The following is a 27,281-nucleotide window of genomic DNA, read 5'->3' on the forward strand; positions in this document are numbered from 1 at the left end:
AGTTCATGCACAGTGGCTTGTTAGTTTAGGAGAATTCCGTTGTGTAATGTAGGCCATCAGCATTCACTGTTCTCACCCTGGACAACTTTTGGAGTCATCTCAGAAAAAGACATTGCTTTCATGACAGGAAGGTGGAAAAATTAATCATAATTGCACCACACAGGATTGCTGTATGATTTATTTGATGGACTAGATTCTGCAATCAGCCCCAGTCCCAAGGGAAACTGTCCACCAATCTAATCTGAGTCCTTATTTCTCATTTCCTGATTATCAGTTGTAATCAAACGCCAGATAATAGGATCTGTTTCACCCAGCAACAATGATGTCATCCTGCTCACTGAGCAGCCCGTAATTGAAAAGCAGAAAGACAAACTATGCAAACTTTAATATTGAAGACACCTTATTGACGCTAAACACAAATTATAAGTGTACTGAGGCTGAATATTTTTAAATGTTTTTGAATGAGTTATTTTAAGATCCAACAACAACAACTACTACAACAACAACACGACCTCTCACTCAACATCAGCAAAATCAAGGAGTGGGTTATCAACTACAGGAGGAAGAAGCTGGAGGTGCATGAGGCAAACCTCATTAAGAGATTGGAGGTAAGGAGCTTTAAATTCCTTGGCATTAGCATATCAGATGACCTGTCTTGGGACCAGTATATAAGTGCCATCACAAATAAAGCATGTCAGTGCCTCTTCTTTCTTAGAAGACAGTGTAGATTTTGCACAGTCAAGCTTTCACAAGTTTCTAAGCTGCACGGTGGAGAGTATACTGACTGTTTGCATCTAGGCCTGGTATTAAAACACCAATGCCCTAGAATGACAAAGTCTGCAGAAAGTGGTGGATACAGCCCAGTTCAAACCATGCGAAGTCCTCCCAACTTTTTTGTTGGTTCTTAGTAAAGACATGGGTTTAATGCTAGAAAATTTTATGTACAGAATAGTGTCAGCTCAGCACTGAACACATGCGACCAGCTCACCAGCCTCAACTCCAGCTCTCAGTGAACTGCCCGGATTGCCCACAGGCTAATGAAATTCCTTATTATGTACACACATAATAACATATCTTCCTCTTTTAAAGATAAACAAACACAATACTATGCCCTCATAAACCTGCAAGGACCAATAATCCTTTCCAACAAAGATATCTAAATTAACTTCAATTGTACTGAGTAAGAGCAATCTCTTCTTACTCAGCAACTTCCAATCAGTCTCTGAAGTGGATTGATGATGCTTTTTGGACTGCTATTTGTTTCCACAGATGTATGGTTTTCATTTGCTTCATTAAGATTAGTATCTTTCTGAGAACTCTGATCACTATGTTCATTCCTTTCACATCCTTCTGCCAAGATCCTGTTTGCCTCTGTTCTTGTTCTTGCTGTGTGACCATAATTCACTCCACATGCCTCATGACTGAGTCCTGGACTACATCTATGTGATAAGTGAGTCTTTGCACAAGTTTGAACTGGTCTGTCTCCATTCACAGAACTCCTTCTGTTGGCTGCGTATCATAGATAGAAACTCCTCCTGATGGTTTGTGTTAAACTGGTGCTGTTGTTCTGTTCTTGGGAAATATGTGGTCTTTTTTTGTTACTTTTCAATGTTGGAGAAGATCATGGAGATATTTTTGGTTTCCAGTCTTTAACTGGAAGTTGATGAGAGACAGATTTTTGAAGCAAAACTGCATGATGTGGAAACAAGGTTAGTGACTTCTTCATTATGATCACTGTGTTTAGCACTGGCATCCTGACTGTCATGTTGGTGTAGCTGGTGGTATTGCCAGTGGAAGATGGAGTTCTTGTGCTTCCCTTACATAATTTCTGTGGAGCTCTCATGGATGCTATTAGGAGTTACATCAGGGAAACATCCGAGCCCCTCAAAGACATCTGCATATTCTTCCATGAGTGTTGCATGGCCATTTTTGGTCTGTGAAGCCATGATGAAAACTCTTTCCACCAGGTTGAGCTTTTCACATGCAGTCAGACCTAATAATGGCTGTACTCACTTTTCTACAATCAGTAGCTGTGCCTTTAGGTCTTGTCCCTTGTGCTTGAAGGTAACTATACAGGCCCCTTTTACTGGAACTTTCTCCCCTGTCACTTTTAACTTCACTGGGTAAATACTGCTTTTTACTTTGAGAATCTTGTAGTCATCCACAGACACAGATTTACCTGAGCTCCAGTGCCAAGCTGAAATGGAATTACTGTCTCATTCACAGTCACTGGAATCATTCTATTTACCAGCGCCACCAGTCTGTAGAGAATCCACAAAGACTTCCTCTATTTCCTCAGCAACTCTGTGCATCTTTCTCTTGGTAGCCCAGCTTTGCAGGACTTTGCAAAATTCTGCTTCTTCTTCCCATAATTATTGCAGGATTTTCCATAAGCAGGACACATCTTTGGAATGTGCCTACCTCTAATTTGCTGTTTGATCCTACCTCTTTGCTTGGGGAAATGCCTTGTGCACGGCTCCTCTGGTGTCACAGCATGCACTGTTGTATCTGCCACGTGTTGCTCCTTAGCTTGTGCTTGTGTGGTCTCTGCTGTCTGCACATATAGAACATAGAACATAGAAATCTACAACACATTACAGGCCTTTCGGCCCACAATGTTGAGCCGACCTACTCTAGAAACTGTCTAGAGCTTAGCTGCTGCTAAGTTAGCAAATTTCACATCACATGCCAGTGATAATAAACCTGATTCTGATTCTGAATTACCCTACCACATAGCCCTCTATTTTTCTAAGCTCCATGTACCTATCTAAAAGGCTCTTAAAAGACCCTATTATATCCGCTTCCACCACAGCTACCAGCAGTGCATTCCAAGCATCCTCTGCTCTCTGTGTGAAAAACTTACCCCTGACACCCCCTTGGTACCTATTTCCAAGAACCTTAAAACTATGCCCGCTCATGTTAGTCATTTCAGCCCTGGGAAAAAGCCTCTGGCTATCCACACAATCAATGCCTCTCATCATCTTATACACCTCAATTAGGTCACTTATCATCCTCCGTTGCTTCAAGGAGAAAAGGCCATATTCACTCAACCTATTCTCATAAGGTATGCCTTCCAATCCAGGCAACATCCTTGTAAATCTCCTCTGCACCCTCTCTATAGTATCCACATATTCAGCGTCAAATCTTTTTCACAGAGCAATTTTTCTCTGAGCCCATTATCTGGGATTCCACAAACTATTTTGTCTCAAACTAATGAGTCTCTCAAATCTCCAACCTCCCAGGACTTAGTCAGGGCGTGAAGCTACACTCACAACACGCTGGAGGAACTCAGCAGGTCAGGCAGCATCCGTGGAAACGATCAGTCAACGTTTCGGGCCGGAACCCTTCGTCAGGACTGTAGAGGGAAGGGGCAGAGGCCCTATAAAGAAGGTGGGGGGAGGGTGGGGAGGAGAAGGCCGGTAGGTACCAGGTGAAAAACCAGTAAGGGGAAAGATAAAAGGGTGGGGGAGGGGAAGCAGGGAGGTGATAGGCAGGAAAGATGAAGAAGGAATAGGGGAAAACACAAATCTAACACTTTGTTTCTGATCACAGTATATCTCTGAAACAGAATGTATTTACTTGGGACAAAATGCTCCTCAAATTTTGTCATCAGAGTATCCAAATTAAAGGATATCTCATCAATTTGAAAGTTTTTACAGGTGTCCAAAGTATCTTCATCAATTACACATAAACATAGACTTTTTCAATTTTTCATCACCCCTCCCACTCTGCTAGTGGCTAAATATATATTGAATCGCTGCTTGAAGCATTTCCAGTTAGATTGCTGGTAAACTGCATAGGTGCGGGGAGATTAGCTTATCCATGACAGGAATTTTCGGCCTCTCACCTGAATTTCTTGTGGCTAATTCAGGAACAATGTGCTCTCTTGCCTCACTGGCCAACCTCACTTGCTCCTAGCACCCTCCATACTCACACGGTCTTTTCCTCAATAGCGCACGGTATTCATGTACCCTCTATGTTCAGACCTCACACTGACCTCTGGCACCAAGTTACATTCACTCTTAACAAAGCCAAACTTAACATGACTTCAATGCGAGAACATTTTATTGGTTCCGGATGAACTGCCCGCATTGCCCACTGGGAACTGAAGTTCTCTCTTAAGTGCACATATAATAACATACCCACCACTGAAAAAGGATCCCACCATCCGGGCCATGCTCTCTGCTTTCTACTACCATAGGGCAGTAGCTACAGAGGCCTTAGTTCCCACAACACCAGCTTTAGGAACATTTATCACCTTACAACCATCAGGCTCTGACAGGCATGGAGAACTTCACTCACCTCAACTCTGAGCTGATTCTACAACCTACAAACTCATTTTCTTGGACTCGGTACAATTCATGTTCTTGGTTTTATTTTTTATTTGAACAATTTGTCTTTTTTGCACACTGGTTCTTTGTCAGTCTTTGTTTATATATGGTTTTTCGTAAATGCTATTGTATTTCTTTATTTTCCTGTAAATGTTTGCAAGAAAATGAATCTCAAGGTAATATATGGTAACATATGTGTAATAAGTTTACTTAGAACTTTGAATTTTTGATCAAAATTTGAAATCATTCTGCAAAAACTGCTCTGCTTACGTATTTGCTTTTCAGAATTATAGAGGTTGTTCAGTAGCAGCATGCCATAAAGAATTGCAGCAAGGCATAACATTTTCAATGATTCTTCAAATAAGAATAGTTCATTAAAAGTGAGAACTTCCTCATCAATTTTACTGAATCTATTTTGATTGCCTGAAAACACCACATAGGAAAGCAGTGAATCATGGGTAGTCCTGTGATATCTAAATTTATCTGCATGAATGCATGCTCACGACATTGCTGTCCATGCATCTCCATGTAATCTACATAATTATTACATTTCAGGACTTTGTGAAGTAGTTTCCTCAAAATTAAAAATTACATAAAAATATTTTAATAATGAGTTTATGCTAAATTTATTCTGATAGGGTGCATGCATAGGAACTGAGACAAGGGGTAATTTGTATATCTGCTGAAGCTTCTCAAGAGACTAAAGGGTAAGCAACTCATTAGCTTGCCCAGGTGGTTGAAACGACCATCATTACAATTTCCCTTGTGCTGTCTATCCCAATTCACTGATTAGATGAAATAATCTGTATATATGGCAGGCAAAACAACGCTTTTCACTGTTCCTCAGTACATGTTACAATGATAAAACCAATTTACCACTTTTTGAAATTCCACTTTTTCTGAGAGCAGATGAGATATGTAAGAGAAAGTAAAAGGTTAGGGGGAAATAAAAAGGCTATTAGTGCAGTCAGGCATTTAAGGAAAAGATTAAAGGAATTCACATGATTACAGATGCTGTGAGAGCAGTTAAAATCCATCTTCTTTAAATCAAGCTAGATAAGCAGTGAAGTTTGTTGTGCTCTTCATTTTGCATCATTAAGCAAAGGTCAGTTGCTGCCATGGAACTAAGTGAATTATAGACGAATGGCAATATATACTCCTGGGTCAAGACCTCATACAAACACATTTGAGGCAATGGTGAAAGCTTATTAAAACTCACAGATGCCAATGAACATGTTAATTTATCCATGGAATGGGCTAATTAAATACAAATGCCACTTAAAAAAATATTGAATTTCTGGCCACTACGATTTTTGTAACTAACAAGGTATCTCAATCTACATTTTGGGCCGAGACCAAATCTGATGAAGGGTCTCAGCCCAAGATGTTGACTGTTCATTCCCCTCAATATATGATGCCTGACCTGCTCAATCAAACAGGGCAATGACAAAACACATTTTCATCAGACTGGTTAGAGAGGCAACTTGCCACACTGAACAAATTAGGACCTTGAAAGATTGGTGGAAGAGTAATTGTTTCATAAAACTATCATCTGGGGTAAAATAAATAGGACCAGCCATCTTTAGAAGTCCATTGGAGGCAGTGTTACAGAGTGCAGTCTTGTAGCTTTCGATCAACTGCTCTCCAAATCACACGCCCATAACCCCTCAGGCGATCTGCAGCAGGAGATACGACTGCAAGAAATTGGGGGGGTGGGGGGGGGGGTAAACAGATGGAAGTCATCTTCTGCCCAATAATAATTTAAAAAATTAATTGGCCAACCATTCATCCCAGAATTAACAACATATCCCCAATAATTCTAGTAAAAGTTACTACATATACAGTAAATATTTTAAATAAGCAAGCCACATCTAGATGCTATTGCAGAGAAAGAACAAATTAGCTTTTTCAAATATAGGCAAAATCAGAGGTAGGATTTAACCCAGAGCAACTCTTTCAACTATCTTATGATATATATTAATGAAAACAGTTCGTATCACACTCATAAACACAAGAGACTCTGGTGATGCTGGAAATGCAGAGCAACATACACAAAGTGCTGGAGGAACTCAGCAGGACAGGCACAGCATCTAAGCAGGAGAATGAACAGTCAACATTTTGGGCCGAGACCAAATCTGATGAAGGGTCTCAGCCCAAGATGTTGACTGTTCATTCCCCTCAATATATGATGCCTGACCTGCTGAATTCCTTGAGCATTGTGTATGCGTGTTGCTCTGTATCACACTCACGCTCCTTACTTCACTAATAATTATCATTTTGTGAAAGCATTTTAAAATTTAATAACTTTCAGATTCCCAGTCAATGTGTTACAGATTTCTTCATGCAGTTTTCTATACTTTAGCTCATTCCATAAAAATGGAGCGCACTGCCATTACATTTGTATTTTCAACAATATACCAAGAAATAAGGGAAGACGTGCGTAAATCAGGAAAAGCTGCCAAAAGAAATTAGGAAGCCAGCATGGCCTTTGAGACTCCTTCGGAAATAAAAAATGTGTCATTCTGTTTTAGTAGGAGGATGATAGATTAAATCATCTTGATATTTTGCTTGTCAGATTTGCTTCTTAATGACTAAAAAGCCTTTTATTCAAAAATAGCTTTGTATGCCAATGAAAATTATTATTAAATTTAAATAAATTTCATGCAGGCATTCTCCAATGTGACAGAATTCTATCACAACAAATGTTTTAAGCAGGTAGTTTTCAGCAGTCACTATGGCACTCCTAATAATTAACACTGAGAGGGTGGCACACATACACTTCATCAGCAAAGAAGGAATTTTAAGAGTTCTATGGTGTTAATATCGTTGGACAGCTACATATGGCTGCCATCACCAGGTTAAAAAGCCACCAAAGAAATCTACCCAAAGGAATATTTGCATTCTTTAAATGAACTGCACATTCCATTCCCACTAGGATTCACTCCAAAGTGAAGGATAGTGAGCCAAGTCTCAGGTATTTCCAAAATCATGTAGGAATAAATATTGGCACCAAGACCACTCAGATTACCTGAGAAATTAATGAAGCATTTCATGCTGTTTGAATGGCTAGGGTGCCTCAGTCGTTTATGGTCTTGCTCTAGACAAAAGACAAGCACTTAAAAAGTTTAGATAGACCTATAATTTCAGATGTTAGTTCCAGGTTTTATCAGTGAACTCTGTGACTATTTGATGACAGCAGACTGCAATTTTTTCAGTAGTGTTGATTCCTTAGAATTTTTTTGGTTATGATAGACCGCTTGAAGCTGAACACAAATATAATTTCAGACTACTTGCATCGTGTAGGAATTTGGAGAAACAAGAAAGTAACTTTTGTTGAATGTAAAGCATTTAATTGCATAATGGTGCTGATGCTTTGCAATAGTTCAACTAAGAGAAAAATGTTTTGTTGATTATTTTCATTTGTACTCAGTGTCTGAGGCTTCTCGCTTAAGAGTCCAAAAACAATTAGGCAGAATTGATAGATTCCAGTTGCCCTGATATCATTTCTCCAATGCTACAATGTCCTACTGAAACCTCTCATCATGCTCGTACTGACAGCACAAAGATTTGCAGAGAAGAAATCTAAATGGGAATGTGAAAATGAATCTTTAGTGACATATTGCACTTTATGGGTTTGTATGCTTGACGCATGTTGTCAATCAGCCGCACATAGTTTGGTGCTCTGTAGCTGCCAAGAAAATTTTCAACAACATCCTTGAATGCTGTCCCTGCATTTTTCTCCTGTCCCACTAGAAGTTCTTCGAATTGCCTGACAGTGATGATCAGTTTGTTTTGTGGACCAACAAAAGTGCCTTCCTTAATCTTGGCATTAGTTATTCTGGGAATCATCTGACTCAAACATCGAAATCCCTCACAGAAATTTTTGTGCCTGGTGTCACAAAGATTCCATCCTTGCAGTCTTGAACCCAGTGATTCTAGTTCTGCCTTCGACAAACTCAAGTCTCTGACCAGGTCATTTAACTCAGATTGTGTTATCAGACGAGGCTCCCTCGACATAAAGGGTTCAAAATCTGTATCTGTATCAGTGTCGTGTTCCATTCCTGGTTCATGCATCCTGGCATCTTTGTCTGCCTCCTCTGGACTCCATGCCTTTGGTGGCTTTGGCACTGGAAGACTATCATCAGGTGGCACAGGTCTCATGGCTGGAGGGAAACTGGGGTATTCAATGGATTTCTTTGTTTTTAGCAGAGAAACCAGACACACTTGAAGTAGCAGTCTGCCATATGATCCTTCTGTTCTCGCCATATCATTGGGACAGCAAACGGCATTGACTTCCCAATAACCTTTGAACCAAGCTCTAAGATCAACAGCGCAAATTGCATAGCAAATGTGAAGTGTCCAGGCTTTGTCCTGGTCGTCAGTTTTACACCCAAACTAGAGCTGATATGTTTTCTGAGTGAGAGGAGTCATTTTCCATCTTTGAGATTTAAGCGTATACTTGCCTCCAAAGTAACAGAAAGTATTGCAGCTGTTGCAACATTAGCAAGGCAGCTTGCGATCACAAGTAGTCCCGAAAATACAAGTTATTTATTATAATGAGTACACACAATATGCTATGTGTATCAATGTGATCACAAACCAATATACATGTAAGCTCAATGCATAGAACAATGTGTGCGTGATGCCTTTATAGCCTTTCTAAAACCTGCAGCACCCACCCTGCCTAAGTATGCACAGGCATACCTCGACAAGATAGAAAGCTTTTCAGCTTACATTGTGGGCAACGTTTTAATTGACTTGAATTATGAATTGAAATAGCAAACATAGGTGATTTCAAAACAATAGCTTTGAAACTTTGGGGAGGAGCTGAGGAGAGTCAATGGCGCCTAATGGCAACTCCCCTGCTTGCATCTTCGGAAACAGCTCTATTTCTATCTTGAATATCTCTATTTTTCCCTTTCAGGGTTCTTTTGAAGACCCTGACCTGGAGTTACACGCTGACTTCGGTTCTTTGCGGGAATGGGACCTGCTCTCGGAGTTTCATGACTGGCTGTTATTCAACGTGCCCAGGGCTTGGCCTAAGAGCTTCGCTCACCTAGGGAGGTCCGAGATTTCGTGGCTCTGGAGGTGGGCAGATCAAAGGTCGATGTCATGGCAGGAGATCGGTATGTCGTCGTGCCAGAAGATCTTTGGCTGTGTGCCCAGAGACCTGAGATCTTTGGGCACAGAGCTCGGAAAAAGCAACACAATGGACTTTTAACATTGTAAACCAGCGAGCTGTTTGTTATGTCTCCCCTCTAGCTGTGAAACAGAGATATCTCTTTCTCCCTTATTAGGGAGCGAGAGAGCCCGTGGTATTTCTTGAGTGCTTGGTGGGAGGCTCTGATGCTTTTTTTTTGCTAGTGGGGGGAGGGGGATCGTTGCTTGCTGTCGCTTACATGTGGGAGGGAGCTGGGGGGTACTTTGGGATTCTAACATTTAACTGTCATTCATTCTTTGGGGGCATTCTGTTTTCGTGGACGTTTATTGTATACATTTCTCTGACATTAAATGTACATTTGAAACCTCTGTAACAGGGAAATTTCATGGTGATTTTCATGATCAGCAGCCCAGAATCTATAAGATAAACCTAAAGTATTCAAGACGTAAAATCTTTGTTGTCCATTGTAACTTGTGTACTAGAATGGTAATAGCCTTTCTGGCTCTGATATTAGACTCCAAATCTGTCAGACAGAGTTCCCTTAAATTCAAAATATAATATTAGAACTAATTCCACAGTTTCTAGACAGTCCTCACATAGCAAGTATCCAAAATTCTTCAGGAACAGTGTGCTAAGTATAACATGCATTGTAAAGTCTATGGTAATTCTACATGGCTACCTTCCTGACCACAGCATATACTGTACAAAATATAGTGCACATGATTTCACACCTACTGTTCCAATTATACTTTTCAACAAATGTGATCTCATTTGTACTTGTTAGTTCTTGGATGCAATAAACAGAAAATTGTACTACTTGATCATTCTTTCAATCCCCACCCCCACCCAAAAGAATGTAACCAGGCACAAGCTGACTTGTTCAATGCATTGTTTGTTTGACCAGATTCCTTAACAAGTGACCTCAGAGCACATCAAGTATCAAACAAGCAGTGTAAACTTAAACCATGTATGGACAAGACTGGTTTATGGTGGCCAGCTCAGTTTTCAAAAGAACATTAACAAACAGTGTAGCAGTTTCCATGGAAATATTTTCCAGAGCTTGATCACCAATGATATCAAAAGTCCAATTTATGTAGTGATAGGGCCCAACCTGGTATCATTTACAAACACAAGAGGTTCTGCAGATGCAGGAAATCCAGAGCAATATGCACAAAATGCTGGAGGAACTCAGCAGGTCTGACAGCATTAATGGAGATGAATAAATATTTAATGTTTCGGGCAGAGACCTTTCATCAGGGCTGGAAAGGAAGGGGGAAAGAAGCCAGAATAAGAAGATGGAGGGAAGGAGCCAGTTGGTGGTAAGAGGGGGCCAGAGTGGGAAATTGAAGAGGGGCAGGGGAAAATTTACTGGAAGCTGAAGAAATGGCTGTTCATGCCATCAGGGTGGAGGCTACTCAGATGGAATATGAGGTGTAGCTCCTTCAACTACAGTGGGCTCATCATGGCAGCAGAGGAGGCCATGGACAGACATGTCAGAATGGGAATGGGGATTGAAAGCTGTTCCTGAATCATTGAGTGTGTGCCTTCAGGCTTCTATACCTCATTCCTAATGGTAGCTATGAGAAGAAGGCATGACCTGGGTGATGGGGGTCCTTAATGAAGGATGCCTCCTTTTTGAGGCACTGCCCCTTGAAGATGTCCTGGATACTTCGGAGGCCAGTGCCCAGGATGGAGCTGACTAATTTAACAAGTCTCTGTAGCTTACTTCGATCCTGTGTAGTAGGCCCCCTCATACCATTTGGTGATGCAATCTGTTAGAATGCTGTCCATGGTACATCTGTATAAATTTTCAAGTGTTGCGCCTATGTTATCTTAGGTGTTTGAAGAGAGCAAATCTGCCCCAAAAGTTGCTGGCAAACTTTTACAATTGCGCCATTGAGAGCTTACTGACCAAATGCATGACAGTATGGTACACAAGCTGCAATAAGGTCCACCAGAAAGCACTTCAATGAATGACAGGGACTGCACAGAACATTACTGGGACACAACTACCAGATTTGGAAACCATCTACAACTCATGCTGTCTACAGCAGGGTTGTAACATCATCCTAACCCAGTAACCACCTGTTCAATCTCCTACCATCCAGCAGTAAATACAGAAATACCTCTGCTCGGATATCAGATTGATGAACAACTCTCTCCCTAGGGTTGTCTACAACTGAACAATGCCTCCCCGTCCACCCATAGTCCATAGGCACTGTGAACAATCTCTAAGTGCAATATATGGGCATGCACAATATTATCGCTTAAGTAGGGCAGCTACTTTCCTTTGATTTCAGAGCTCTTTGTTTTTTTAAAGTTTAGCTTTAATTCTTGATGCAATTTTAAATGTAATCATTGTATTTTATAACATGGACACGTGCAACACTTGAATGGGGTAGCCATGGTTTCTTTTAATTTTAGAGTTGTTTGTTTTCAATTTAGTTGTAGCTTAAATGACATTCCAAATATCTCAGACATTATTTTAAATTTAGGCATTGTGTCTTTAGTAATTGCATTGCCAGTACACTGCAACCTCATTGCCCTGAGCAATGACAATAAGTCCCTAAAATCAAATGGAATTGATGGCTTTGGGGCCAAGTTTGTGGATGATATGAAGATAGATGGAGTGGCAGATAGTGTTGAGGAAGCAGGAAGTCTGGAGATTTGGACAGATTAGGGGAATGGGTAAAGAAGCAGCGTATGGAATATAATTTAGGGAAGTGTATGGCCATGTACTTTGGTGAAAGGAATAAAGTCTTTGACTATTTTCTAAATGGGGAGAAAAATCAGATATTAGAGATGCAAAGGGACTTGGAAGTCCTTGTGCACGATTCTCTAAAGGTTAACTTGCGGGTTGAGTCAGTGGTAAGGAAGGCAAATACAATGTTAGCATTCATTTTGAGAGGATTAGAATATAATGGAAATATAATAACTATGGAAAAGGATCTTGGTGATTGTAGTGATGACTCGCAGCAGACTGAAAAGCTTGAGCATGTAAATATTAAGAAAGAGGATGTGCTGGAGGTTTTGGAAAGCATCAAGTTGGATAAGTCACCGGGACCAGATAAGATGTACCCCAGGCTACTGTGGGAGGCAAGGGAGGAGATTGCTGAGCCTCTGGCGATGATCTTTGAATCATCAATGGGGATGGGAGAGGTTCCGAAGGATTGGAGGGTTGCAGATGTTGTTCCTTTATTCAAGAAAGGGAATAGAAATAGCCCAGGAAATTATAGACCAGTGAGTCTTAGGTCAATGGTTGGTAAGTTGATGGAGAAGATCCTGAGAGGCAGGATGTATGAACATTTGAAGAGATAATATAATTAGGAATAGTCAGCATGGCGTTGTCAAGGGGAAGTCGTGCCTTACGAGCCTGATTGAGTTTTTTGAGGATGTGACTAAACACATTGATGAAGGAAGAGCAGTAGATGTAGAGTATATGGATTTCAGCAAGGCATTTGATAAGGTACCCCATGCAAGGCTTATTGAGAAAGTAAGGAGGCATGCGATGCAAGGGAACATTGCTTTGTGGATCCAGAACCAGTTTGCCCACAGAAGGCAAAATGTGGTTGTAGACGGGTCATATTCTGCATGGAGGTCGGTGACCAGTGGTGTGCCTCAGGGATCTGTTCTGGGACCCCGCTACTCTTTGTGATTTTTATAAATGACTTGGATGAGGAAGTGGACAGATGGGTTAGTAAGTTTGCTGATGACACAAAGGTTGGAGGTGTTGTGGATAGTATGGAGGGCTGTCAGAGGTTACAGCGGGACATTGGTAGGATGCAAAACTGGGCTGAGAAGCAGCAGATGGAGTTCAACCCAGGTAGGTGTGAGGTAGTTCATTTTGGTAGGTCAAATATGATGGCAGAATATAGGATTAATGGTAAGACTCTTGGCAGTGTGGAGGATCAGAGGGATCTTGGGGTCCGAGTCTATAGGACACTCAAAGCAGCTAAGCAGGTTGACTCTGTGGTTAAGAAGGCATATGGTGTATTGGCCTTCATTAATTGAGGAATTGAATTTAGGAGCCGAGAGGTAATGTTGTAGCTGTATAGGACCCTGGTCAGACCCCACTTGGAGTACTGTACTCAGTTCTGGTCACCTCACTACAGGAAGGATGTGGAAGCCACAGACAGGGTGCAGAGGAGATTTACAAGGATGTTGCCTGGATTGGGGAGCATGCCTTATGAGAATAGGTTGAGTGAACTCGGCCTTTTCTCCTGGAGTGACGGAAGATGAGAGGTGACCTGATAGAGGTGTATAAGATGATGAGAGGCATTGATCGTGTGGATAGTCAGAGGCTTTTTCCCAGGGCTGAAATGGCTGCCACAAGAGGACACAGGTTTAAGGTGCTGGGGAGTAGGTACAGAGGAGATGTCAGGGGTAAGTTTTTTTAAACGCAGAGAGTGGTGAGTGCATGGAATGTGCTGTTGGCAACAGTGGTGGAGGTGGATACGATAGGGTCTTTTAAGAGGCTTTTGGATAGGTACATGGAGCTTAGAAAAATAGAGGGTATGGGTAAGCCTAGTAATTTCTAGGGTAGGGACATGTTCGGCACAACTTTGTGGGCTGGAGGTCCTGTATTGTGCTGTAGGTTTTCTATGTTTCTATAATGCAAGGATGTAATACTAAGGCTTTAGAAGACATTGGTAAGACCACACTTTAAGTATAATGAGCAGTTTTGGACCTCTGATCTAAGAAAGGATGTGCTGGCACTGGAGAGGATCTAGTTGAGTTTCACGAGAATGATCCTGGAAATGAAAAGGTTAATGTAAGAGAAGTGTTTGATGGCTCTGAATTTGTACTCATTGGAGTTTAGAATGAGGGGGGATCTCATTGAAGCCTATTGAATACTTAAAGGCTGAGATAGAGTGGATGTGAAAAGGATGTTGGTGCATCTAGGACAAGAGGGCACAGCCTCTGAACATAAGAATGTTCTTTTAGAACGGCAATGAGGAGGAATTTCTTTAGCCAGAGGGTGGTGAATCTGTGGAACTTAGTTCTACAGATGGCTGTGGAAGCCAATTCATTAGTTGATTTTTGATAAGTAAGGTGTCAAAGTTTACAGGGAAAAGGCAGAATAATGGGGATGCAAGAGATAATTAATCAGCGATGATGAAAAGGTGGAGCAGACTCGATGGGCTGAATGTCCTAATTCCACTCCTATGTTTTATGGTCTCAACATGCTTCAGGTAAGATGGCAGCATGCTCAGATGCAGCAGCTTATACAGGGCCAACCAAAGCTGTTGATGTCTTTTTAAAAATTTTTTAAAAAACGATCTCAAGGACTCTGCTGGACATTAATAACTTGAAGTATTGCAAGTCTACATCATCAGCGAGTTTCTCGTTGGTGGAGAAACTGAAGAAGCTGGACTTGGTGTGGGTTGTGCTGCTACCTGCATCAGTGAGGTGTTGTAGAGGGTGCGTGAAGGAGATGTGCAGTCTAACAGCAAGTGATCATCTTAGTAGTTACCTTTCTTGTGATCGCATGACCATGTTGGATATTATTAATCTGGAATGCCCAAGACTACTTCACTTGGTTATTGGATTGGTGAATGGCAGGGATGGTTGGCAGCAGAGCTCCGTGGCCTTGGTCATAGCCAGGACTATGCCTCAAACAACGGTGTTATCTGTATGCAGCCACACAGTAGAGAGGTATCGGAGTTGATGTGCCTGAGGCAGTGTGGCACGGCATACGTGATTGAGTTGGTGCTGTTCTCCAGTGGCCATTCGGCCATACACAAGATGTATTATGCTCGACTGCAGACTGCTGCAACATTCATGGACTCTGGGACTTGGACCATATTTCTTTTTGTGTGACTGTATTTTCCTGCTGTCTTATCTGTACTATGTGTGCCTTGTGCTCTGTGTGACTGTTGGTACTGTATTTTGCACCTTGGCCCCAGAGTAATGCTGTTTCGTTTGGCTGCATTCATGTATGGCTGAATGACAATTAAACTTGAGCTTGAAAGTTAATGCAAGGATTTTTCCAAATCTTCTGTAAAACATATCCAAACATAAGCAAAATTCCAGGGGCGAGAAAGGACATCAACATATTAGCTCTGTTACATAACAGTCCATGTACGGAATGTCACGAGATTTCTACAATAAATTTCAAAAATTTGTTTCAAGTGTTTTATATTGGTTCATGCAAATAACTATATTTGTATAGCTTAACTTTGGAAAACACAATGGAAACTAATATAAATAGTTATTATCTCTGAGGATTTTATAGGGATGAACAGTTCATGCTGGGTAATCTCATCCAAGGAACTAATACAGTAAGTTCAGCAATGACTCAACATTATTTGTAACAGTTCATGCAAAACTGCTAGTGAATATTTTTCACATAAAAGGTACTAAACTCCCATGCTAAATAGCATGTCCTATAAAATGTATGTGTTCTAGATTTCTAAAATATACATGAATTTTTACAACAGCTATATCATGTGTGGGCACTGAAGTATTAACCTTCTGACTAACATTCTGCCATCTAGTAATTGTTGTGCGGAAGTTGTAGTCAAGGAAAGTTGAAGTTTGCTTCATTCAGATGATAGGGTTGATGTCAAACCATTGTTGCTTCTATCTTATTTGGCACAGATCAGAGGCACTCCAATTCACTTTACAGTAATGCAAACCATGGATTAATACACACAAAATATGTTCGCCCTAATATATTGAAAGTTTCCTTGACTGCAATTTCAGTGGATCAATTATTAGGTTGTAACGTATACACAAAATTAATCGGCCCCAGTGTATTGAAATACAGTCATTCATGAGTTGCACACATTGTCATGAAATGACAGTCCTCTTTCAGGAAGGAGTGGCAGAAAACTCAAATTTTCTAAATGTTTTTGGAAGACTCTTACTTTATTATTCAAATATGTTCTGCATCTGCATCTCATTAATTTTGGTTTGCTTGTGTGAAAATATATTTAATCCCAAAACCATCTCTGTAATTCCTAATTGATGATGCTCACCATTTCTCTGAATGCCTGAGTTGAACATCACACATTCAGTATGAATACTCACACTTACAGTAGAAGATCCCACAGACACATGAATTTATAAAAGATTAATAAATCAGCTGCATTAACTTTGATTTTGACCATAGTCTGAAACACAAATTTTGCAGGCAGGATGATCTTAAGAGGTATTAAATACAAAAATATGATTATAACATTACAGCAACCAGCATTACATCACAATTAAACTAGATCACAATCATGATATCAGTCTTAATCTATTTACATCTTTTTACCTCAAAAATTACTCTGTAAGGATTTCTTGAAGCATATTTCATTTCATTTCTGGTTAGTGTTTTAAGTCTGTATAGTGTGAATTCTATAAGTCACAGTGACTTGGCAAAAATCTTGCTGGACTGCAGGATGCTTTGCAACATTCTGCATATATGCTGGTACTGAGCAACTCTCAAAGAAATTTAACATAAATAGCCTTTACAAAATGCTTTAAAACCTGTTTTTTTGTTGTTGCATAATACATACAATGTATTTCATTTTAAAACAAGCAATTTTCCTGTACATACTGCAGTTCAGCAAATATATCTGTTCACTGAAAGTTTGCTCCCATAACCAACTGACTCTTGTATATGCAAAGTTACAATAGAATCACACGTGGCTTCTTACTGCACTATCTTTTTAAAAATCAGATTACTTTCTCCATTTTATGCTGGTTTCTGCCTTGCAGAAAGCTAAAACTATAATGTTCTGCACACCTAGGCATCTAGCTTAGGTCCAAGTTCACGAACCTGATTAAAACTCCCAAATCTTTTTTACATTTAAGAGTTTTCTTATGTTGGCCATCTACAGATTTCTCCCAAGAATCCCCAATGTTCCCACACCTCCCCCTTTCTCCTGAAGGTGCTGGCTAATTAGAAACGGTTGAAATATCAGCCCTCTGAAATATCAAGCTCAAGTGGCTTTTTGGTTCATGTGATCTTTGGCAGCGAGAGATCAGCAGACACCCTATATACCTAATTGTAGTGTTCAACTTCAAGCCAAAACTGACATAAACTAGCCATGTGACAAAATGATAGAATCACAAGCACGTGGCATTTAAATGAGGCCATTTGACCACTATGTATATGGCAAGCCTCCCACAAAATAATCCCTCTTTCCAGATCTCAATCCATAAATCAGCATCACTTTTCTGATCAAGTGATGAAGATCACTTTTTTGGCCTCTACTGCCCAATATCACATCAAGCAGGTAATTCTTATCCAAAGTGACGGAGGAACAACTACCCTGAGATTTGTGAAAGGAACTCTTATTTTCAGAATTTTGAGAACCAATCTTGAAAATAAATTGATTTCATTGTTACACTACTTAACCATTATCAGCCAGTCACAGCCTCAGGAGAAGAAACTTAATGAAGAAATATATAACCATATGTGCAGCAATAAATTGTCTGAGGAAGGTCAGGATTTGCAGTTAAGAAACTGTGACCTCCAGGAGACGATTATTTTTCCTCTTGCATGCGGGGAGGTTGCCATTTTTCTGCGTTCCCTGAATAAACTTCACGCAGACTTTATCCTGATTGAACTGAACCAGAAATCTAAAAAAAGACAAAATAAAGCAATGTACTTAATATATCTAGTTTCAGAAATGAGAAATTAGTTGCTGCTATATTACATTCATTGTTAATTACAAAACGATAGTGTTGGTTCAATACAAAGAGGCAGGGCCAAAATATGATTTTTTAAAACTGGACTATACACCCTGCACATAAAGTATAGAACCTGACCCTGTCATTGTTCACTACAAAATAAAATTGCATTACTGTCATGCTGGGTGTAATAATTACTCTTTCTCATGAAATGATAAATTAAAGCACCTCATTCCTTTCTGGGAAATTGTTATGTAATGCCCCTAATGTCTCAGATTCCACTAACAATGTCAGCATTACAGCAAATTCACTTCCCCACATTAACAACGAAAGTGCAAGTCAAACTGTTTTCTTATGACTAGGTGACTTGATATTGCTACATACCATTTGAATTCTTCAAGGTTTAACCTGGAGTTCAGCAATTAGCAGTGTGAGCTAAAGCTTAAAAGTTATGTGATGGAAATGACATTGTAGTGGTGCCTAACAATGCAGACATCCCACCCTGCAAAAACTCATTTCAGGGAGGTAGCACCATCAATTTGCGGGAGACTTCCGGGAGAGGTGGGATGTCTGCAACAGAGTAGCTCCTTAGCAGCTGTCCAGCTAGTTTAAATAATGTTAGCTATGCTAATGAACGAATGACACCTGTTAATCCCACCTCAACATGTCTTTTACAGTCTTAACCCACCATGGGCAATAGAAAAGTCATTGTTGCAAACAGTGCGGTGAGCAACACTGTCATTATTTTGACCCCTATTAGGCAGGGGTACACTTTAGTGTAGTCTGGGTGACGTATGTTTTATTTTTTTTGGAACACTCTGCAATGGTGCGCTCTCGCTCTCTCTCTCGTGGTCACTCGTGCGCTCTCAAACGCTCTCGCTTGCTTTCTTTCTCGCTCTCTCTCGTGCATGCTCTCTCTCGCGTGGTCGCTCTCGAGCTCTCTCTTGTTTTTCTCTTGCTCGCTCTCAAAAAAAATTGATTTCTGTGATATTGTATATAATTTGCGGGTATCAGCGAGCCACTATTAATATGCGGGAGACTCCCGGAAGTTCCGGGAGAGGTGGGATGTCTGACAATGCTGCAAAGGGAAATATCCAGTGCCCTATGAAATCTGTAGCTTCAGAAAAATGTGCAATTTAAGATATCAGAGAAGTAACTATGATAGCAATTAAATTATTGATGAATATACCAATAGCATATTTTGACTGATAAGATATGGTAGCATGGTAGCTGGTGGACTCGAGGTGCAGAAGCCTGGACTATCTCTGTGGACAGCTTTTCAGAAAATTGAAAGCCAGAGTCGAGCAGTAATAAAGACTGAATGGTGCCTCCCCCATGGAATCTACCTCATCAATGGTACCTACCTCATCAACACTACCTACAGGAGGTGTTGCCTCAAGGCAGCAACATTTATCATCAAAGATCCCCACCATCCAGGCCATGCCATCTTCTTGCAGTTAGGCAGGAAGTACAGAAGCCTGAAGTCCTGTGCCACTTGGTTCAAGAAAATTTTCTCTTCAACCATTCAGTCCTTGAATGAAATTGTAAGACCCTGATCACCAGAATTTTGCAACATTATGACCATGTTGATGACATTGCACTAAAATAGACATTTCTTTTTTAAAAATTCTTTTTATGTTCCTTCTTGTAAAAGTTGTGTATAATTTATGTTTTTCTTGTGAGTGCTACTGCAGGTAAAATTTTCATTGCACTTGTACATATATGTACTTGAGCTTATGGCATTATGACTTTGAGCTCTGGTTGGACGTGTTTTGTTATAGAACTGGAGGGGAAAGGGTTAAAATAGTGGCAGGGGGTGGGGGTGGAGGGAAGAGTTTTGTGTTCCACCTCTGAAATACTGAGAAAGCTCAGAATCAGGTATTTATTCCAATAAAAGTCATATTCCATCCTTTCTCAAGTCTTGAGGTACTTCATATTCATTTGCAGCTTATTTAACAAATTTATAACTTCATGTGTCTTCCTTATTCTTTTCCTAAAATAAAAATCAGAACTTACTCGTTGTTTATCTCAACAGCTATCTTCTGGTTGGTTTTAAAGAATATTGTACGATAAAGCTTGGTGATTATCTCAATCAAACGGTCACTGGTGAATAGAAAATCGCCCTTAGCAGCTGCAGTGGAACCCTGTGTTTAAAAAAGAGCTGGAGTTAGTGTTCTGCAGGTAGTGCATGAAGCATTAGTTCTCTAGCATTAAGTCCTAATTCCAGATACTGACCAGAACCCTATCACATTCAAACCATAGATTCCCAGTCAAACCTAAAAACTTTCTGTTCAGAATTCTCCCAGCAAGTAGTAGTAGTTCCAGATTCATTAGGCAAAGTGTCCATAATTTGGCTGTCCAGAAGCAGTGTAGTACTACTTCTCAGGGAAGAATTAAACTATTCTGTTGAATTAAAATCAAGTTACCCCTGTATATTAAATGACACAAAAAGAAAAGCCTTCCGATCTTCACCATACAGTTATAAATTTAAAAAGACTTTTATGTCAGATATTACTTCAAAAGTATTCTTATGAAATTTCCCGTTAAGATGGTGCTACTGAATATGTACGACAGCTTCTGGTAATCAAAAAGATAAGAAATCCACCTTCAAACATCACTAAAAATACCTTTCCTGTGGTAAACTTTGTTAAATTATCACTGCAAACTGTGAAGGGGTGAGCAATGCCAAGGCAAATTTGTGGGATGAACTTAAATTCATGGGGTGTTACAGAATGGTTGCAGATGGAGTTCCGATGCTCATTCAGCTGTGTGAGGTGTGAAGCTGGATTGCTCTGGGTGCCGAGCTGATGAGCTTGAGAGCGGCTTCGGGCTGGGCGACGGAATCTGGGCCTGGAGCAAGTCGCTGGACGACAAAATCTGGGCCTGGAGCGAGTTGCTGGGCGGCAAAATCTGGCCCCAGAGCGAGTCACTGAGTGGGAAAATCTGGGCCCGGAGTGAGTCGCCGGGCAGGAAAATCTTGGCCCGGCGTGATGTGGGCCCAGAGCCTTTCGTCGCAGCTGGAACCGAGTACAAGGTAAAATTCGCTGTTTAGACAATTTAAACACCGGCCCAGATCGGAGGTGAGTGCTGATTTTGCTCGCTCTCCTGGAAGCCAGAGCCTTTAGTTGTTCCGTTGTTTGGCCAATTCAAACGCCGGCCCAGATAAACTAAAAAGACAGGATGTCAGTCAAGACAAGAGCTGATTTCACTCGCTCCTGCCATGGTCACTCCTCCCTCCAAGGCGCTGCGGCTATGAAGACTGCCCCGGCCGCTGTGCTCCATGCCAATCTATTAGGTTGACCTGATAAGTGAAGCCTTAGGCCTACTCCGGGCTGCGCCAGGGTTCGGATCTGAGCACACAATTTTGGTTCGGAATGTTGCTGTTGTTGTCAATTGTTTGCATGATTTTTTTTTCTTTGTCGAGCGCATTGAGTGTTGATCTTTTATTTTTGATGTTTACTCTTTTTTCTATAATTGGGTTCTTTCGTGTTTGTTGCTTTGCAAGTACCTGTGAGCAAGCAAATCTCAAGGTTGGATAATTTATATATTCTTTGATAATAAATGAATCCTGAAATGAACAGGGATGCAATACATTTTCCTGTCACTAGAAGGGGCTCACATATAACTATATCTCAATGAAAATCTTAAAAATAAACCAAAACTACACTAGAACTCAATTTTAAACTCACAATATGAGTATCACAAAAGTAGGTCTTGGGCAAGCACACTGAGAAACCCCCAAGTTTAAGCCTTAGATTATTTTAACAATAGATTTAAAAAAAAATAATTTCTAAAGCAAACATCAACAGAAAAGCTGTTCTACCCCTTCCCTTATCACTCACTTTTACTGAAGTGACTAAGAAGAAATAGAGAACTTGTCCGCCCCAAAACAACATTGCTAGATGTGTTCAAATAACATGCTCATAACAGGACTCACTAATAGTTTGATGCCTGATACATTAAGGTGGAGATAGATACAGTGAAGATGGATATAAATATTTGAAAGCTCATGGAATTGTGGGTTATGGGGAACTGGGCACAGAAGAGAAGTTGAAGCCAGCGTTGATCAGCCATACTCATATTTAATTGACACTGTAGGCTCAAGGGGCCAGATTGTCTACTCCTGCAGCTATTTTCTTGTGTTCTTATGCTAATTCCAGACATTGCAGAGTCCAGACACTGACACTTCGTTGCTATGGCAAGTGCAGAGGGCTATTAAGTGCAATACTTATCCCAGTATAGCCTATTCAGTCGGGCTATTTTAAAATAGGAAATTTTTAAAAATGTGCAGCATTCTGCAGCAGCAGCTCTTGTCCAGTCTAATAGAAAAGCTCCTACATCATAAAGGAAGCCAGCCAAAATTGACCAGTAAGTTATCAATGCTAACCTGCCATCATGCTCAAAATACTGGCAAATCTGAGGATATGTATAATTTGGTCACATCCCACCCAAATGCAAAGTGAATAGTAATTTAAGTTTATGTAATTGACAAATTTAGAAGACTGCTGAAGTCATGACCGTAATGGGATGCAGACAACAGGAAACATGCATTTTATTTGGAACAATGCACTCAGTATGCCAAAATCAGATTTAGCAAATCTGCTGTATGTATAATCTGCACAAATCAACAAGCTTATACTACCTATATAATTTGCCTGCTGGCACAACAGGTGTCATTTCATTGGCTCTTCACTCACCCTAGAATATGTGGACAGCAAAGATGCATGCATCAGGATGCTCTTTATCAATTACAACTCATCAGTCAATTCTATCATCTCCTCAAAACTAATCAATAAATTTCAAGACCTTGGCCTCAATAAATCCTTGTGGAATTGGATCTTCAATTTCCTCACTTGTAGATTCCAGTCAGTTCAGATTGGCAAACAACATCTCCTCCACAAGCACAGGTGCATCACAAGGCTGTGTGCTTCGCCCCCTGCTCTACTTGCTAAGCACAGCTCCAATGCCATATTTAAGTTCGCTGATGACACCACTGTCGTAGGCTGAATCAAAGGTGGTGATAAATCAGCATTTAGGAGGGAGATTGAAAATCTGGCTGACTGGCTCTTTTTCTTCTTGCTCAATGTCAGCAAGACTAAGGAGCTGATTATTGACTTCAGGAGGAGGAAACCAGAGGTCCACGACCTTGTCTTCATCAAGGTATCAGAGATGGAGAGGGTCAGCAACACTAAGGTCCTTAGTGTTATCATTTCAGAGGTCCTGTCCTATGCCCAGCACATAAATGCAATTACGAAGAAAGCACGGCAGTGCCTCTACTTCCTTAGGACCTTACTTAGAAGATTCAGCATGACATCCATAACTTTGACAAACTCCTATTGATGTGTGGTGGAGAGTATATTGACTGATTGCATCACAGCCTGGTATGGGAACACCAAAACACTTGAACAGAAAATGCTACAAAAAAAGTAGTGGATACACCCCAGTCCATCATGGCTAAAGTCCTCCCCGCCATTGAGCACATCTACACAGAGCGTTATCACAGGAAAACAGCATCCACCATCAGAGACCCCCACCACCCAGATCATGCTCTCTTCTCACTGCTGCATCTGGAAGGTGGTACAGGAGCCTCAGGACTCACACCACCAAGTTCAGCAACAATTATCACCCCTCAACCATCAGGCTCTTGAACCAAAAGGGATAACTTCACTAAACTTCAATTACTCTTCATCCAATATTCCTGATACTCATTGCTTATTTATTTTGTTTCTCTTTCTTTTGTATTTGTATAATCTGTTGTCTTTTGTACACTGGTTGTCCACCTTCTAGTCTTTCATTGATTCTCTTTTGGTTAATGGATTTATTGAGTATGCTCGCAAGAAAATGAATCTCAGGGTTGTGTATGGTGACATATATGTACTTTGATAACAAATTTACTTCTAACTTTGAACACTTTCCATTGTGTTTCAGTGAAGCTGCATTTTATTTGCTGGATTTTTAAACAAGTGCCTCATGTTTGTTGACCTCTGGGGCATGTATCTGATTTTAAATTTTCTTTTGGCGGGCAAACATGCTCATGCATGCATTCAACCTATTGCTATGCATATTTATTTAGATGTAATTACGAGTGGAGCCCACGTCCCTGCATTAGCCCACCTTTCATGTGCCCCTTTCATCGTTCAAAAACTTGGATTGACCAGATTGGGTGGCATTGACCTGAGTTTCTGTTCTCACTGCCTCTTTAAAAATAAATTACACAATTATGTAGCAGTTTGGAAACAGTAACTGAATGCGTCCCAGGGAACTTTAAAACTGGGTTAAAGAATCAGGCAAAAGCTGCATTTAGCAAAAGCTTCACAGTCACAAGATTTTGACTGTGATCTTGTCAGCAGCATTTTATACCAGAGGAGTTTTAGATAGTTGTCTCCAGAATTATTTCATTATCCAGAGGTCTTGAACCATTCTCTGTAGCCAAATTCCCTGAGATGTATTTATGAAGTTCCCAGAATAGATGAGAGCCAAAACATTCTTATTAAAGACAACTGGAAACCAAGTTTATATTCTGTTACTGTTTAACCTAACAATAAGGAACTTGCACAATCTTTTCTTTTGCGTATGCAAGAGAAGTAGAATATTATACTTGCTCTCGTCTTGTAGCTTTTTTCCCTTTCTAATCTAAATGCACTACACTGCAGCCAGATGTAGCCCATCTCCATTGTGGCCAATCCTCACAGCAGAATCTGCAATGGAGAGCCCTTTAGCTATGCCTGAATCTGGTCTTGTCTGATGCCCACATGCATCGGCCTTGACTCCCACTTTTATGTCACCCTAAGCTTATGGGTTCAAATCTCACTGCAAAGACTTGATCACAAAAAAATCATATAATGCTGAAGAGGCACTGCATTGTTAGAGGTGTCGTCCTTTGGATGAAAGGTAAATCAAGACACATCTTCCTTCTCAGGTGGATGTAAAAGATTCCTCGAGAATATTCAAAGAAGTGCAAGGAAGAAGGAATCTTTGTAGTTCCCTGACTAATATTCATTCTTCAGTCAGCATTCCTAGAACAGATTACCCAGCTTGTGGTCATTTGCTTAAGCAAGTTGTCTGCCATATCATGGTAAACATGAAAATGCATTAGAAATACTTCATTGACCAGGAACGCTTTGGATCCTTCTAAAATCATGAAGATACCATGAATTTATAGGTCTTCTATTCTACCTGTAGTATTCTAGGGTTTCATTCCACACAAGTATATACAGTAATTCACAAATGCAACAGAAGAACCTGGTATTGTTCAGAAGTTAATTTGACAGCAATATTGCCAGCCAGTTGGATTTTCCCAACAGCTGAAGCATTTGAGCCACTTGTTGAATACTATAGATTTAAAGAACATAGAACATAGTACAGCTCTGTACAGGCCCTTCAGCCCACAATGTTGTGCCGACCCTCAAACCCTGCCTCCCATACAAGCCCCCACCTTAGATTCTTCCATATACCTGTCTAGTAGTCTCTTAAACTTCACTAGTGTATCTGCCTCCACCACTGACTCAGGCAGTGCATTCCACGCACCAACCACTCTCTGAGTAAAAAACCTTCCTCTAATATCCCCCTTGAACTTCCCACCCCTTACCTTAAAGCCACGTCCTCTTGTATTGAGCAGTAAGTGCCCTGGGGAAGAGGTGCTGGCTCTCCACTCTATCCATTCCTCTTAATATCTTGTACACTTCTATCATGTCTCCTCACATCCTCCTTCTCTCCAAAGAGTAAAGCCCTAGCTCCCTTAATCTCTGATCATAATCCATACTCCCTAAACCAGGCAGCATCCTGGTAAATCTCCTCTGTACCCTTTATAATGCTTCCACATCCTTCCTATAGTGAGGTGACCAGAAATGGACACAATACTCCAAGTGTGGCCTAACCAGAGTTTTATAGAGCTGCATCATTATATCGCGACTCTTAAACTCTATCCCTCGACTTATGAAAGCTAACACCCCATAAGCTTTAACTACCCTATCCACCTGTGAGGCAACTTGCAGAGATCTGTGGACATGTACCCCAAGATCCTTCTGCTCCTCCACACTACCAAGTATCCTGCCATTTACTTTGTACTCTGCCTTGGAGTTTGTCCTTCCAAAGTGTACCACCTCACACTTCTCTGGGTTGAACTCCATCTGCCACTTCTCAGCCCACTTCTGCATCCTATCAATGTCTCTCTGCAATCTTTGACAATCCTCTACACTATCTACAACACCACCAACCTTTGTGTCGTCTGCAAAGTTGCCAACCCACCCTTCTACCCCCACATCCAGGTCGTTAATAAAAATCACGAAAAGTAGAGGTCCCAGAACAGATCCTTGTGGGACACCACTAGTCACAATCCTCCAATCTGAATGTACTCCCTCCACCACCACCCTCTGCCTTCTGCAGGCAAGCCAATTTTGAATCCACCTGGCCAAACTTCCCTGGATCCCATGCCTTCTAACTTTCTGAATAAGCCTACCATGTGGAACCTTGTCAAATGCCTTCCTAAAATCCATATAGATCACATCCACTGCACCACCCTCATCTATATGCCTGGTCACCTCCTCAAAGAACTCTATCAGGCTTGTTAGACACGATCTGCCCTTCACAAAGCCATGCTGATGGTCCCTGATCAGACCATGATTCTCTAAATGCCTATAGATCCTATCTCTAAGAATCTTTCCCAACAGCTTTCCCACCACAGACGTAAGGCTCACTGGTCTATAATTACCCGGACTATCCCTACTACCTTTTTTGAACAAGGGAACAACATTCGCCTCCCTCCAATCCTCCGGTACCATTTCCGTGGACAACGAGGCCATAAAGATCCTAGCCAGAGGCTCAGCCATCTCTTCTCTCGCCTCGTGGAGCAGCCTGGGGAATATTCCGTCAGGCCCCGGGGACTTATCTGTCCTAATGTATTTTAACAACTCCAACACCTCCTCTCCCTTAATATCAGCATGCTCCAGAACATCAACCTCACTCATATTGTCCTCACCATCATCAAGTTCCCTCTCATTGGTGAATACCGAAGAGAAGTATTTATTGAGGACCTCGCTCACTTCCACAGCTTCCAGGCACATCTTCCCACCTTTATCTCTAATCGGTCCTACCTTCACTCCTGTCATCCTTTATTCCTTCACATAATTTCCACACAGCAAAGTGCATAGATGTATAAAATATGC

At 40.9% G+C, this 27,281-nt stretch overlaps 1 protein-coding gene across 3 annotated transcripts in view; it reads right to left on the reverse strand.

Moving 5' to 3' along the window:
* Window positions 1–14,772: 14,772 nt before the first annotated feature.
* The window catches only part of myo1b (myosin IB), a 275,743-nt gene continuing 263,234 nt past the window's right edge, over window positions 14,773–27,281 (reverse strand). The window contains exons 30-31 of one of the 3 annotated variants that reach the window (XM_063051970.1): window positions 20,134–20,261; window positions 14,773–18,066 (exon numbers count right to left, since the gene is read on the reverse strand). In XM_063051970.1, coding sequence (XP_062908040.1) covers window positions 17,943–18,066; window positions 20,134–20,261 — 252 coding nt within the window. In that variant the 3' untranslated portion in view covers window positions 14,773–17,942. The remainder of the gene's footprint in view (window positions 18,067–20,133; window positions 20,262–27,281) is intronic. The other 2 variants (XM_063051968.1, XM_063051969.1) reach the window with 2 other exon arrangements.

This window comes from Mobula hypostoma, chromosome 6, assembly GCF_963921235.1.
Source record: "Mobula hypostoma chromosome 6, sMobHyp1.1, whole genome shotgun sequence".
In the NCBI taxonomy this organism is placed as follows: domain Eukaryota; kingdom Metazoa; phylum Chordata; class Chondrichthyes; order Myliobatiformes; family Myliobatidae; genus Mobula; species Mobula hypostoma.